Source organism: Plasmodium inui, assembly GCF_000524495.1.
Source record: "Plasmodium inui San Antonio 1 unplaced genomic scaffold supercont1.106, whole genome shotgun sequence".
NCBI lineage: Eukaryota > Apicomplexa > Aconoidasida > Haemosporida > Plasmodiidae > Plasmodium > Plasmodium inui.
The window spans coordinates 2906-19354 of record NW_008481940.1 but is presented as its reverse complement, the minus strand read 5'-3'; the positions used below and the strand labels follow the sequence as shown (position 1 = coordinate 19354).

Genomic DNA, 16449 nt, shown 5'->3' with positions numbered 1-16449 from the left:
TACTCATATGTGCAAAGTACTGACATGTTCATCGTCTCTTTATTTCGGGAGCACAAAGAGTATGCGGATATTCTTTGCAAAATGTTGGTGTGCGCTTCTGACGTTTGTGCTGCGCCTCGATGCAGGTGTACTATTGTTATATGAAGTGTATGAGTATTCTACAGCAGTGGCTTAAACCGTACTAAGGTGTCTGGATTCTCAATGGTTCCTAATCCGGAGATTCTCATCGTATTGTCATATGGAAGTCCTAGTAGCATAACTATCTGCATGACCTCTAGTGTTATCATACTAAGCTGCACCATTTTGTGCTGTGGGCTGTGCCATAATGGATATCATTATGTTTAAAATAGGATCCTATGGAAGAGTATCTGTGCACCAGGAGTACTGTCCTGTTAAAAATGTTGTCATGTGCATAATACTTCTATTTATATAACACAGTTTCTTAATGAGTATTCTTGATTTTCAATGCCAATATGAGGAAAGTAGAAAAGTATGTATAGTACTCCTATCTGGCCATAGCAGGCGGGCTCCGTACGCTGCTATTTGCATGGTGGCGAAGTCCAGACAGTTCTATTAAGTCATGTATTGGGATGATAACATATATGTGGCGTAACCTTTCACCATTTGGGGAGAGGTATCATATGAGGAGTGCACAGGCTTCGGTAGCATTTTCATGTTAAGGATACTTCTGCTTTCTGCGTGTTCATGTGTTGAGTGAAGGGTTAATTGAAGGAAATTACTGTTATATGGGAAGCGGTGTCTTACGAGGAATAACCTTATCCTTGGATGATCAGGATGTCAAGTGTTCCCATGTTAGTTTAATGACTTGATTACATGAAGTGCTGGATTGCGCAAATTCTAGGAGTCATCTGTAATACTATTACTTAAAGAGTATTGTTACTCCAGGAGTATGATGATCTTAAGAGTACATTTTTGTCTCAGTTATTGATGTTCCAGGAGTGAAGTTGTGCTACGGATAGCGTTGTCTGTGCCCTTATGTAGCTTCAGTAGTGGGACTATATCTATGGTACTATTTCTTGGAAAGTATGCGTGTACAGGTAATACCGTTATGTTAACAATAATATTGTTTGGATAATACCTTCATTTGAATTGCACAGTTGGATGCGAGGCATCGAGGACTCGAAGTATTATTGTGTGAGGAGTACGTAGATATAGGCCATACTCCTAGCTACAGAGTGCTAATATCCCCGGTAGATTCTTATTCGGAGCATCAGAAAATTACGATAGTACTGTCAAGTAATTTATGTTCAGGCAGATAAGATATATGGCATCATGATTTATTCTATGCAGAGAGTTACACTGTGGATGGTATCACTGTTTCCGTAATAGTTTTATATAAGGGATACTATAGTGCGAAACACATGGACCTGTTCAGTGTTGCAACATTTGAGGAGTATTACGGTTATATAGGGAATGGTTTCCCTAGAGGAGGATTTCTGTTTCTGAAGTGCCATTATGTAAAGGGTGTCTATTTAAGTTTAATGGTCCAATTATATGAACTAAGGGATTGTACAACCTTTAAGAAATGTTAGGGAGACCATTGTTTCGATAGTACTATGGTGCCAGGAGTACTATGATATGAACCGTACATCTGTGTGTGAAGTATTGATATTTCACGAGTGTCATTTATATAGCACTATCTCGTCCAGTGTATGGATGTAGCAGAAGAGCAATTGCGTGCACAATACGGATGTGTATGGATTTACAATGGTGAAGATTGCCGAAGTCTCGTCCTGTATTCTTATATGAATGTACTAATACTTGAGCTCTGGTAATATTTGTTGTGCATTGATGTCTCAGTAGAATACCTCGGTTAGAAGTATGCATAATCTTCAATCGTATTTTGTGAGTATATTTATATGTGCGTAATAGCTTCATTTAGGAAACATAATGGTGCACAGATTATAGATGTGCCTGAAGCACAACTATCTGGAGGGTAAAAATTTCGAATCCAAGGATTTTGACTTATATTATACGCACAAAACTACTGTGTGGAGCTTCTAGCAGTCCCTGAAGTATTATTATTTTAAGAGTGGTGTATCTTGTGAAGATTCATGACTTTAACAACCCCGCTCTACCAAGTGTAGGGATATCCTTAGATTACCCTTGGGTGAGAATAACTTCTTAACTTCATGTATTGATATTCCCAGAGTACAATCATGTCAATAGTCCGAATGTCTGCCGAGGATTGATATGGGAGGAATAACATTCTGGGGATGAGTACTACAGTGCCCGTAGTACTATTATTTAAATACTACTGACCTGCAAAAGCTAACATTATTTCTACGCTGTATGTGTGTCTCATGAACACTATTATATAAAAGACACCATTGGATGAAGTTTACAGATATACGTGCTGTAGTATTATATAAGGAGCAGAAGTGTGTAAGCTGCTGGAACATCTTACAGGGGTCCCTGGTTGTGAAGTATACATCTGCACTAGCAGTATTCTTATATGTGCGTCCAGGGATTATACGAGTACTGTACGAACAACTAAATCGTTCGAACCTTGGAACCCGCTTGGAGGAGACATATATAAGGAGCACTTCTACGTAAGGGGTACGGATATCCTCCACTGTCACTGTATATGAAACCTACCCAAGAGTTCGCAATATTTACGTGTGGAGAATTGTAACACCGTTATTCTATTGGTATTTGAAAACAGCAGCTGCACTTGGGGTACCATTATTTGTACAATACTCGTGTGGATTTCTATTGCTAGTGATGCGCGCGGATATACGTGTACTACTATTATGTGACGAGTATAGTGGTGCATGTACTAGTGTATGTGAAGGATTCAGGGTTTATGCTTTCATTATATGAATAACAATTTCCTGTGAAATCCATACATATTCCAGTATAAGTATTATCCAGAGAGTACTGATGTTTGTAGATTCTCAATGGTGAAGAATGCGAAAGTCCCCATAGTCCTCTTCTATGAAAGTATAAGTAGTCGAGCTATATGGATCACTTGGAGTGCTACTCTACTGACGGAACCATGATGTGTCGAATTTCCTGCCTTTATGAGTAAAATAACGTTTGGAGTACGATTTCTTGGGAGAGTAATGGTGTGAAAGGAGTATCGTCCTGTTTACAAGCCTCTCGTGTGGATAATACTTCCATTTGAAGAGGATATTTGCTGAACGAGTATTCATGACTTGGAGTATTGTTATGGAGACACTACAGAGGTATGTATAGTACTCATATCTAAAGATGCTTGATATGGCTGGTACGACGACATTTGATGAGTGGCAAAGTTAATCCCCTATTATTAAGTAAAGTAAGGGGGAGTGTAGAATTTATGACTTAGCTTTGTGCCGTATGAGGACGTGCCACCGTTATGCAATGTGTCGAAGTTGCGGTAGTAGCTCCGTATAGAGTGCACCTTTGTGTAGGACACATGGATTTGTGAATTGCATTGTTAGTTCAGAAGGACTAATGTTATGTATAGAGTAGTTTGTCCTGATGAGTACAACTGTCCTTGGAATACCATTATTTGAAGGGTCGTCATGTTGATATAATGGCTGGATGCTATGAATTGCGGGGTTCCCCAAATCCCAAAGGTTGCCTCAAATCATATTATCTACACAATGCAGCTATGCCAAAACCACTGTAATGTTAACAGTATTATTGTGTGAAGAATACTGATTTTCGAGTTGTGTCATTATTCATAGGGTAATATTCTATGAAGTGCATGCATATTCTACAAGGGTAGATGACAAGGAAGTATTGATGTGTCCCCATTTCCCATGATGACGAATGCGGAGATTCTCGTAGTACTGTTATATCAATGTATTAATGGTTGATCTATACTGATATCTGCAAAGTACTGTCCATTTAGGGGCATAATTGTATAAAACGTACGGATGATCTGCGGCGCAGTCTTGTGAGTGTACTCATATCTCCGTACTGTGATGTCTTGGAGTGCACAATTGTGGTGGGATTCTGGATACCCCCTTGCACAATTATTAAAAGAGGTGGAACATCATGGCCTACCGTTTAGGCTTATATTATAGGGAAAACACAATAGTTGCAAATTCATACCACTCCCTGGAGTGTTATTATATTAACAGCCGTATAATGTGTGGAATTTCAAAATTAGGAGAATACATTTACAGCAAGTGTACACATGTGCGTGAAATAGTATTGTGTGAGAATTATTTACTGGCTTCTAGTGGTATCATTCCCAGGGTACTATTATGTGAACAATGTGGATGTTTGCGAAGTATTCAAATATTAGGAATAGCATTGTGAAGTGAATACTACTGTACCGGGAGTACTATCATTTAAAGTGTATGAATATGGATGCCGTATCATTATCTTTATCCGTCGTCCCTGGCAAGGAAGAGTAATGTATAAATGACTCCATTGTAAGAAGTGAATAGATATACGTGGTGTATTATTATATGGAGGGTAGAATCATATAAGGTGTACACATATGTCTAGAGTGTCGATGCTGATAAAGAATACAGATGTATCAGGAATATTATTGTATAGGTTTACCGGTTATGCTGTTATTGTAGGGGAGGGAAGATATTTTACAACTAATACAGAGCTTGTAGCACATTCATTTGAAAGAAATTATTGTCCCTGCACTCATGTGATATCTAGAAAGCAGGGAAAATGAGAAGTGGCATTCTGTGGAGTGCAATGATATTCAAAATACACTATTGTATGAGGGATACGGATATTCTCAAGAACCGTCCTTTGAAAGATAAGGATTTTCGTACAATATACCCATCGAAAATGCAAAAATGTGTGAATTGCGGTCTATGTGTTCCAAATTTCGGTTCCTATTCTTTGGGCAAAACCAATCATCGATGAGTATAGACCTCTATGAAATAGTATTATGTGAAGAATTGAGGGCTACATTCTAAAGAAGAGAGCAAGCCATTAATTACGCGCAGGTGCAGGTGGTATAGCTGTGTCGAATGTATTATTGGCGGAGTAATACAATAGAGGCAGAAATACTTGCATATGGACAATGCAAGGATTCTAGCGGAAATGTTGTTTGTAATGTACAGTTTTGCAGGAATGCTTTTATGTGAAGGCCTCAAAACATAGCGTTTTAGATACGACTAATTGGAGAACGTGACTAATTGAGGAATAATGATCTATGTGTAGTATTATTTAAAAAATATCGCTCCCCCCAGGACTAAAACCCTTTGGAATGTACGCTTAGCATACAGCCCTATTATATGAACCATGCATCTATACCTCCAGTATTATTCTATTTAGTGTATACATGCCTCCTGAATATTATTCTGCACGAGGTTCATATTTTACAGTTTTTTTTATTTGTGGACTATTATTGGCAGTAGATGACGCATCTCGATGGGGAACCATGATATCAGGAACATAATCGTGTGGGTTCTATGACTGGAATACGTTTATATGGAAAAGTCAGGCGAACGGGGGCTATTATTTGAAGAATAGAATGAGGCCGAGGATATACACTTCCTTGGGAGACTAATATATAAGGAATACATTTTTCGCGACCCTTGTTAAGTATTTGAAAAGGAGACATTTCTCTAGAGTATCACTGCATAAACAGTAGGAGAATCTCCAGAGTCCCCAATGTGCAGTCGTCAAGTTTTCAAGCAGGAGGCACCATAATTTAAAAAGAGATATTTAGTAAGAGATAATACAGTGGATGAAGCGATATTCTTGGGGGGGTTCCAATCACTAAGCCTTACACATATATAGAAAATACGAGATACCTCCGGTATATTTGAGTTAACTGTAGGAATTAGCCTTACAACAACTGTTTAGAGGATAAGCCTCTGTCAAGGGTAATATTCTATGTAGAACAGTGCTTTGTGAGGAGGAAAATTGTTTAAGATAATACAAAGGTTTAGAGAGTCGAATTCCTTGAGGAGGACGGCAGTTGTAAGAATCATACCATTTCACCAATACACTGGCTTGTAAAATAATTCCATTCCAGGAATACGCATATACAAATCCTAAGGTTATTCATGCTGTATAAGAAACTGAGGGATACTATCACTAAAAGGGGTTCCAACATACCGAGGGTGTTTATATATTGGAAGCACTTTTTATAGGGAAAGTAGCATTGTAAGTACAATAATATGTCGTGAACTCTGATTATTCCCTCTCAATATTATTGTAATATAGATTCAGTAATTATCCGGGTACTATTAAGAAACAGTGATTACGGAAGATTTGCACACCTGCTTTAATCTGTAGTATTTTCCTCTTAACAGGACTCGAGATCGATGTGGTACTATTAAAATATAACAATTATGTAAAATGAAAGATTAAACTTCTTATACCCTAGGGAGGAATAGGAAATTATAAAAGGAATAGTACTATATAGAACGAGCTGTTACCCGTGGAGAGTTAGGAATAATAATAACATGGAACGCGCCAAGGGGATAAAATGAGCATAAGAATAAGAATACACATAAGATATTAAAGAATCATTAATCTAAAAGGGGGGGGAGCAACCATATAGGAGCGGATGACTATAATAGAATGTATATACGAATACAACTGACGTATTTGAGAAAATTATCTACTTCAAGAAACGAAAAGAGATATATGTAAGACCATATAAATATACGACGAACCAATGGAGATATAAACCTAACGATCAAAGGGGAAATGCCTAAAAGGGAAGGTACCTAATTAATACATACAGAGCAGAGGAGACAGGGGAAGGAGTTACAGGGCAAGGTGATCAGGGGATAAAAATTAGCTACTACACCCAGAGGGTAGATCCCGAAGGGACAGCGAGGGTGACACCTAACAAATAATGTGAGGAGCAAATCTTTCCCTCTGACAAAATAGATATATGAAGTCGGGGGTTTCATATTTTCGAACATATAGACAAAAGAATAAAAACAGATAATATCTTGAATCTGTGCTGAGTTCATCAAGTATAATAAATCGTGCAATAACTTAATTTTTGTCGGTATCTAAGACTATAGAGGATGCTATAACGAGCGTCTCCTTATTCACCACAGGAAAATGTAGAATGTTAAGTGGTATTCATACCCCCTTTTATACATAAGGGAATATAAGAATATACAATGCATACATTCCCCTATTAACATAAAGACATATCCTATAAAGGAGTCTTACACCACCATAGAGTTATGAGATTCTTCTGAAAAATAAGAACAAGTCAATAACTACATGATCATTTTGGCAGTGATATGGTTTTTATATGAGTTTTAAGTGTAATGCTATATGGACATATAGACCATAATAGAAGAATTCCCTCCCTTAATAATGAGTCAAATAGTTTTATGAATCTATTGTGTGTTATTCCACGTGATTAATTAACCCGAACATTCGAAAGGATTCGTGAGTTGTTGTGGGGATCATCTGAATAAACAGGGGACTCTTTATGTTTCGATACATTATCGTAATATACATTTACCCATCAGGTAGCAAAAAAGTAACTGTTTAAATAACTGGATACAGAATGTTGTGGCTTATAGAATATTTTGTTTGCTATATAGCCTATCATGAGGGATGATATAGAAATGGCTGTCATTACCTGCTAAGGAGTAGGTAAACAAAAGGATATAACATAGCGGGGGAAAATCATATAATGGTTAGGAATTTACTGATAGGGCATGGTGTATATTATAAGAGAAAAAGAAGGACAAAACAGCACTCCAAAGAAACGGAACCAGAGAAGAAAGGGATATGGGATTTGTGCCATAATAAAGTAGATTAAGCCATAAGCGCCCATAGATGGGAAGGACTAGTGTAGACCAGAACAAAGCGTGACGAAACAGGCACAACCACCTACGGACGGGTACCGAGGACAACCAAAGAAGAAAACTATAAAGACTGAAGCAGGTTTGATAAGGAATATGAAAGAGTGAGAAGTATCGAGATGAACATCATAAGAGGATATTTAAAATAATCAGTATACAGTAATTACTAAAAGACGATGTAGCAAGGGACAGACCCCTAGGAGGAGAAAAGGAGGAAAAGGAATATCCGAATTTTACGACAAGGATGCCTCACCAAGAATAAACCATATGAGGAATATACGATCATATATGATCACATGCCGAAGGACTAGAGCAAAGGGAACAATACACTGCTAGGAAAGAAGGATCACACAACTGGGCAAAGGAGAATTAATCCTACAAATTCAACCGTGGGGGCAAATGGAAATATCCCTGCAGAGGAGGATCCAGGGCGGGGTCAGTACAATACCATAATTAGGATTATATATTATTCGGAAGATAAGCGCAGGGCGCGGGGACCGAACTAGTACGGGTAAAGATGGCCTAAGGAGAATACTAGTCTATATACGACAACGAAGTGAAAGAAAAGAACACCCAGAAGGTGTGGAATGAATAAGGATAGGTATATATAACAGAAGGACTGAACGGAAATTCCATAAACCATATATGAAGTACTTATAAAGTATAAAGTTAATAAAGGAGAGTGGATGCCAATGACCAAACAGGAATTGATAAGCAAGAGAAGAGAGAAAAGTGGCCATTATACACTGATGTAGGGATATATGTAAATGGGGGGATCATAGGAACTAAAGCCCATAGAGTAATTCATGAAAACCCTAGCCACCACAGGAAGAATAAGATATACGCCCAAAGAGAGAAACACAAGGGGCTCTAGTACAAGGATAAAAAGGACCAGTCCCCCCCCCTTTCGAGAGTGAGGAAGAGAAACCATAAAGCAATGATCCCTCAATGAAACAGTATGAGACTTCAAGATGAGCCCAAAGTGGATAATCTCCTAAATTATGAATGAAATAGAATAAGTAATATGAGCGACTTGTCCAACTTCTGAGGGAACAGGGGCTTCTTAAAAGATGCTCACCAGGGGACCACCCCATTACAGAACTATGAAGAAATCTGGACAGCAACAAAGAAGACATCAACCGGAGGGAATAGGATAGGAAATAGAGGAAGGGAATCAGATAGCAACAAACAGGAATTATGAGAGTAAAAGGATATAGGTTATACCCGGAAGGTAGCGAGTGAAAAAGAAGAGAAATAGAAAATATCGAGCGGACAGGTTTGGTATACCCCAGTGGCAATATATGGAGAAAATTATAGCAGAGGTATTCTCATACCCCAGGTATGAGACACCTTAACAGTAGCAGAAGCCGCAATAGGAGCCACCAGGGGAGGGGGTTCATTGATAAGGGAAACGTAAGTCAAGATCACAGAAAGGCCAGAATCGATAAGAATCTAACAGTAATGAAAGCAGGCCTTTTTACGGGCGCTTCCAGATAGAGGATCAACAGATCATAGGAATTAGAAGCCTGGGAGGAAGAGAAACTAGTCTTTAAGCCATTGACGAACCAGCAACAGATAGTAAAGGATTTTTTAACAGTAGAGGAAATGAAAACTGAGGAGCAAAGTGACAAATGAGTCGTCCAGCTGGAGAAGGACAAGTGAGAGGGACTGTATTGACGCCTGAACAAGGACTTTAAGTAATCCCCTCAGGGAAAATGTACCGGATACGAGGCTGTGGGCTCAATTAGGCTTAAGGATGGAATCTCCCCCGCGTAAACGGAGGAGTAAGTAATAGGAAGTAAACATGATTAGGTAGTTATAGGAAGACTCAAACGAACCTACCCTTCCCGAAGAAAAGGAAACTGGCCATTGAATCAGAGGAGAACCCCAAGGATCTGCAGGCGCGAGTCACGGATGGGATTTTGAAGCTACATAGAGGAAGTTGCGGGGAATCTAAGTTAACTACAAGGCCCCAGAGATGACAAGCCTTCAGAACGGAGGAACCGTAGCACCCCGGCCGAAGTAGGATTAGAGTTTAATTCTGAGTAAGAGTAATGGGGGGAATATTATTAGGAAAGAGGGAGTTAATAGGAAGGACAGAACAGTAGAGTCTCCATGATGAGGGGGAGATTCCCACAGAAAACCCATCCAACAAGGGGCAATTAGAGCAACATGAAGGAGAAGCCCCCAGATCTAAAGTAATACGTCTAAGGAGAGAAGGGATAAGAACCGAGGAGATGGGGAGAATAGAAGCTAAGGACCATTTCAAGGAAAAGGCTAAAAACAAGGGATTCCCCCTCCAAAGGCTCTAAAGTCCGAGCGAAGACGAATCTGAATATAAGGGGCACTTAAAAAGGAAGCAGAGGAAATAGGCACAAGTACAGAAGATAAGGCTCAAGGAGACTAGACGGGGGATTTATGTTTAGTCTTCGAGCGACTGCCCCAGAGGGCTAAGGCCGAGGGCCTTTGGGAAACAGATGATTCGTGTCCCCAAAATACAGGCAAGTGGCCTTTTATGTCAGTGACCAGAAGAGATTCACCTGGTAGAGAAAAAGATCAGGACTCTAGCAAACAACGGCAAGAAGAAACTGTGCAAGGCATTAAGTCCGCCCTAGCTAGCCAGAAATCTAGATAACAGGCAACCCCAAATGCAGCTCAGTACCAAGCAGAGAGTCGGCAAAGGAGCGGGAAAGAATTAGAGAGGATTAGGAATAAAACTCAGTGAATCTATGAAACAGGGCGTCAAAGAAATGCAACTCTGACCCCGAGTCTCACAGACTAACTTAGTCAGTTAATAAGTGAAGTTTTTCCAGGAGGTTAAGCAATGGGGATAAGCCTACAGGAATATATAAAAGATGTGTGGAAGAGAAGCCCCTGCAGTAATAACTCAAATCAGATAAAATCGGACAATTTCGAACTATGTGACCTTAGAACAGGAGGGAGGAGGAGTGGCATAATTATACCAGCTGAAAGGGGACCTACCCCCAGAGGAGGCAATGTCATGAGCAGGGAAGCTATAAAAGTGAGAGCAGTTATGGTTTGTCGGGCTATCGAGGGATGGATGTCGAATCTAGGCCTCCACAGAGGCCAACCCTTGAAATGGGAGGAGGACAAGTGCAAAATAACAAATCTAGGGGTCCCTAATGGTGGGAGGGACGAAAAGAAGTGTCCAAGAAAGGATCAGCTGGAGAATTGGCAGGCCTTTGATAGCAGCACTCCTTTATATTTGCAGCAGGAGAGACATTGTACATTTCGAGCCTGTATAGATCTGATGAGTATATTCTTTAATATCTATAGTGAATATAATAGTTCCAAATTGAAGGAGGCTCAGGCCACAGGGACCAAAATTTGCCAAGAAATAAGTGAAGGTCTAAGCAAGTGGGGAGGGCAAGAAGTAGCTAACAGGATAATGGAGGAGTGGTTCTTGAGAACCCCCGGGAAAGTCTCTAACAGTTACATAAGGATGAGTGATGGGGAGCCCTTAAGTCAAACCCTAAGTATATTACTGAACCAAATGGGATTCCCCATACTAGGAGTCCAGTGTACTAAGGAACAGGACAGCCCCTCCAAATTCCAAGACAGCTGCGTCTATACGGCACCAGGACAGTGTGAGATAATGGGAGGGGATGAAGAGGCCGAAGCACAAGTCACAAGAACAGGTAAGCCCGTGAGGGGAATATCCAGTTGACTAGGAGTTGTGAGCGTTTTTCTACAAGCCCAATAAGGGGGAGTAGGGGATACCTACCGCAATGGGAGGGTATAGTTTAAAAACCAGTTGAGAAATATCTGTATTTATAGGTGTTATAAGCGAAAAAATTATAAACCAAGTGAAGCAGAGGGAGGAAGAGACAAGTGGCGAGGGGGATATTACCAAACAGACGGAGCAATTTAGACGACAGACCGAAACCAGCGCAAGAGCCGTGGAAGAGAAATTAAGAGCAGGTAGAAGCTCCTTTAATGTATATATGCCCATTTTAGGAACAGTGTTACCTCTTCTAGGCATTGCAGTGTTTATATACATGAGGAAGAGGGGTAATAAGAGGCATATCATCCCAAGACTCAATCCCACCTGTCCCAATGAGGAGCAAATTATCAGGCCGAACTCACGAAGGGGAGTTATTACCTATAGAGGAAGTCGTCCCACGCCAGGCCATGAGTCAGTAAACATTGAATAGGACCAGATGGGGGTTCCCGCGTGGAGTGCTCAGTTAGAAATTTAAAGATAACCCTTTGAGTTAGAAGTCTAAGGGACCGAATATTCCGCTTCACGCCTTTGAAGTCTAAAATTCCAAGTTTAGAATTGTAGATATGGATATTGAAAGTACGCATAAAAACTACTCCGTTATTCCTAGAAGTTTAAGGAGACAGAATTGAGCAATTAGTTTAGAGTAGACGCCATAGGTTTAGAATTCAGATATCCCGGATGTAGTTACTGCGTTCTGCGGGAAGGGAATACTAAGTTCGTCAGACCGATTAAGTCAGACCGGCCTTAGATGTCTTAGGAAATAACAAGTTAACTGAAGTATCGAATAATCATCCAACCCAGCAACATTTCTCCCCAAGGCCGTACCTTATGTTTTAGAGTGGGGGCTGTGCAAGTTTGCATTTTTATCATCTCTATAATAATTTCCATCTTATTAATCCCTTCTTCCCTGAAATATTAGAGAAGAATCCATAATATGATTAATAGAAAAATAGAATTGTCCCAAATGAAATAGTGAATAGAAAAATTAGACTCGTATGATTATCTGTGGGAGGGCGTTTTGGTCTTGTCTGAATTTCTTCCTTACCGAATATGTCAAATCCTTCTCCTCAAGTGTCGTCTGTGTAGAGGTGTACCTTCCTTATAGAGTGTACTAGTAAGAGGACGTCGCGTAAAGGACCTAAGGGAAGCCAGTTTTCTACTTAGGACAGGTATTGTTTTATCGATTTGTTTTGATTTGCTGTATCCGGGGAAAGAGGAAAAAATCAAATAGTATGGTTTCCTCCTGATTCCTAAGGTGAGAAGACTCCAGACATTGGTGTGTTATCTTATACATGACTCCTAGGAATACATCCGTTTGGTGACTCGACTGGAGAGATCTTTTCATCCTTTATTAGATAAAATCTGTATTGGCATTCTCGATTATTAGGATGGTCGTGGTGATATGTGGTCCTTGAAAGAATGTCTAGGTCTAGAAAGAAGTAATCAATGAATCCTTAGGCCCATCCTGTATAAATATTATGATAACTTCAAGTGACGAACAAGCATTCAAGTACAGGGGGACGGAGCTGAGTAGTATCAAAGCGTATTATCATAGCAAGAAAAGAGAGAATGTTCTCCCAGTCTGACGTTATTCCGGAAGTGTGCAAAGGCCGGATTATTTAACCTTGGGCAATCCGATATGGAGGATTAATTGACATTTAAATTTTATTGTGGAGATGTTGAAGAATAGGAATATTTGACAAGAAGAGGGACCGAACATTTTTCAGCCGACTGAAAATATCCAAAAAGTTTATAGGTAAGGAATAAATTGACTAAAACCTAAAGAACAAATGATTCCTCCTCTTAATTTTATTATGAAAATTAACAGAACGAGGAATATTTCAGACAAATAACAGGAGAAGATGATTTATCTCTTTGATATTGTTCAAAAACTCATAATCCCAACAAATAATTAACCAAATCTAAAAGAGGAAGATGTTTGCCAGGATTAATATTGTTTCAGAAATTACAGTGGCAAAGCGTAATCAAAGAAAGAATCCGGGAAACGACAATCCCCCCCTTTAATTTTATTAAATACCTTACGACAACAAAATTAATTCCCCACAAGAAAAGGCAGAAATTTTCGACGGGGGGAATTTTATTACATATATTGATATAGCAGAAATAATTACCAAAAAGAGAAGGAGGCGATTTTTCCAGGCGGGTAATTTTATTACATATATTGCTATATCAGAAATAATTGCACAAAAGAAAAAAAAGAAGCGAGTTTTCCACACGGGTAAATTTATTACATATATTGCTATAGCAGAAATAATTACCCCCAAAAAAACTGGCCAGTTTTCCACCTGGGTAATTTTATTACATATATTGCTATAGCAGAGATAATTGCCCAAAGAAAACAAGGCGAGTTTTCCACGCGGGTAAATTTATTACAGATATTGCAGTAGCCGGAGAAATTAAGATGGCCAAAAGAAATCAGTTTTTCTCCGCTTAAGATTGTTAAGAGATTTCACGGGGCAGAAACTCGTTAAAAGAAGATACAGAGTGAGAATTTTTCATACGTTTAATTTTATTCCGAACACTAAAATAGCGGCCAATTAATTGGAAGGAAAAAAGAAGCGAAGAATATTCCGCGCGGAAGATTTTATTCCATAAAATCATTTGCGAAGGAAAATTAAAGCACGAAGAGGACAAACTGATGTTTGACTCGATCAATTGTATTAGCCGCCTCGAAATGGCGACAAAAAATTAACCAAATAACAGGAAGGCAATATACCATACGGTTAATTTAATTCCGGAAAAATTCAGGGTGCCAAAATGATAAGCAAAAGTTGGAGGAAGTTTTGTACGAATTTGATTGCGTATGAATCATGAAAACTCCAAAGGAAAAATGGACCGAACGAGGCAAAGGCGGCTGATCAAAAAGTCTAATCTTATTACAAATCTTCCCCACACAGAGAAATTAAACGGAAATGACCAAAAAAATATTCCGTCCATGTAAATTAATTCCATGAATTCGGGTGCCAAAAAAATAATAAGGCAGCGAAGAAATCACATGTTCAACTCCTTTAGAATCCTTCAGAATAATTATCGGTGGGTGTAATATTTTGCAAGACAAAGAAGGGGAGGGTACTTTCACACGTGTAATGTCATTCCGAAGATGTGTGTACAAAGCAATAATTGAAAGAATGGCAAACGAACCAATGTTCGACCCGCTTTAGTGTCATTCGAAATAATTACCGGTGGAAGTAATATTTTGCACACAGAAAAAGGGAAAATAGTTTCAAACATGTAATGTCATTCCAAAAATGTGTGTGCAAGGAAATAATTGATGGAATGGAAAAAAAGTGAATGTTCCACCCCATTACTGTCATTCAGAATAATTACCAGACGGAGATGGATTTTTCCCCAAAGAAGAAGGGAAACTGTTTCACCCGTGTAATGTCATTCCAAAGATTTGTGTACAAGGCAATAATTGACAGACTAGAAAAGGAACAAATGTTCCACCCCTTTACTGTCATTCTGAATAATTACCCAAGGAGGGCAACATTTTGCACAGAGGAAAAGGAACAGTAATTTCACACGTGTAATGGCATGCCCAACGTGTGTTTGGAAAGAAATAATTGAACAAAGGAAAAAGAAACGAATATTCCCCCCCTTTAGTGTCATTCGGAATAATTACCGGACGGTGACAAATTTTCCCCAAAGGAAAAGGGAAGATAATTTCACACGTGTAATGTCAATCCAGAAATGTGTGTGCAAGGCAATAATTGAAAGAATGGCAAGCGACCCAATGTTCCACCCCTTTAGTGTGATTCGAAATAATCAGCAGACGGAGAAAAATTGTGCCCACAGGAAAAGGAAAAATAATTTCACAGGTGTAATGTCATTCCAAGAATGTCTGTGCGAGGAAATAATCGAACCAATGACAAGCGACCCAATGTTCCACGCCTTTAGTGTCATTCAAAATAATTACAGGATGGGGCAAGATTTTGCACACAGGAAAAGGAAAAATAATTTCACACGTATAATCTCAATCCAAAAACGTGTGTGCAAGGCAATAATTGGAAGAATGGCAAGCGACCCAATGTTCCACCCCTTTAGTGTGATTCGAAATAATCAGCAGACGGAGAAAAATTGTGCCCACAGGATAAGGAAAAATAATTTCACAAGTGTATTGTCATTCCAAAAATGTCTGTGCGAGGAAATAATTGAACCAATGGCAAGCGACCCAATGTTCCACGCCTTTAGTGTCATTCAAAATAATTACAGGATGGGGCAAGATTTTGCACACAAGAAGAGGAAAAATCATTTCACCCGTTTAATGGCATGCCCAACGTGTGTGTGCAAAGAAATAATTGAACAAAGAAAAAACAAACGAATATTCCACCCCTTTAGTGTCATTCGGAATAATTACCAGAAGGTGACGAATTTTCCCCAAAGGAGAAGGAAAAATAATTTCACACGTGTAATGTCAATCCAAAAATATGTGTGCAACGAAATAATTGATCAAATGCGAAATGAACGAATCTTCCACCCCTTTACTTTCATTCGAAATAATTAACAAACGGGGACAAGTTTTGCCCGAAGGAAAAGGAAGGATAATTTCACACGTGTAATATCATTCCCAAAATGTGTGTGCAAGGCAATAATTGACGGAATGCAAAAGGAAGACAACTTCCCACCGTTTCGTGTCATTCCCAATAATTACAGGACAAGGCAATATGTTGCACAAAGGAGAAGGAAAAATAATTTCACACGTGTAAAGTCATTCCCAAAATGTGTGTACAAGGAAATAATTGAACAAATGGAAAACCAACGAATATTCCACCCCTTTACTGTCATTCGCAATAATTACAAGACGGGGCAATATTTTGCACACAAAAACAAAGGGGGATGATTGACTTGGGTAATGTGATTCCAAAAATGCAGGTGCGGGAAAATAATTAAAAGAATCCCAAAACAGCGAAT

General features: G+C 39.2%; 3 protein-coding genes across 3 annotated transcripts in view; 2 read left to right on the top strand and 1 right to left on the bottom strand.

Moving 5' to 3' along the window:
- Nucleotides 1-302, bottom strand: part of C922_05594 (hypothetical protein) — a gene marked incomplete at both ends in the record, with an annotated part of 1441 nt that extends 1139 nt beyond the window's left edge. The window contains one exon of the mRNA XM_008821165.1: nt 183-302. Coding sequence (XP_008819387.1) covers nt 183-302 — 120 coding nt within the window. The remainder of the gene's footprint in view (nt 1-182) is intronic.
- Nucleotides 303-10596: 10294 nt separating this feature from the next.
- C922_05593 (hypothetical protein) lies at nt 10597-11947 on the top strand (the record flags this gene model as incomplete). The annotated part of the gene is made up of 2 exons (XM_008821164.1): nt 10597-11431; nt 11571-11947. 2 exons carry the CDS (start codon nt 10597-10599, stop codon nt 11945-11947), a joined length of 1212 nt encoding a protein of 403 aa, XP_008819386.1.
- A 3309-nt stretch (nt 11948-15256) lies between these two features.
- C922_05592 (hypothetical protein) lies at nt 15257-16042 on the top strand (the record flags this gene model as incomplete). The annotated part of the gene is made up of 1 exon (XM_008821163.1): nt 15257-16042. The coding sequence occupies one exon, from the start codon at nt 15257-15259 to the stop codon at nt 16040-16042; it is 786 nt and encodes a 261-aa protein (XP_008819385.1).
- Nucleotides 16043-16449: the final 407 nt, after the last annotated feature.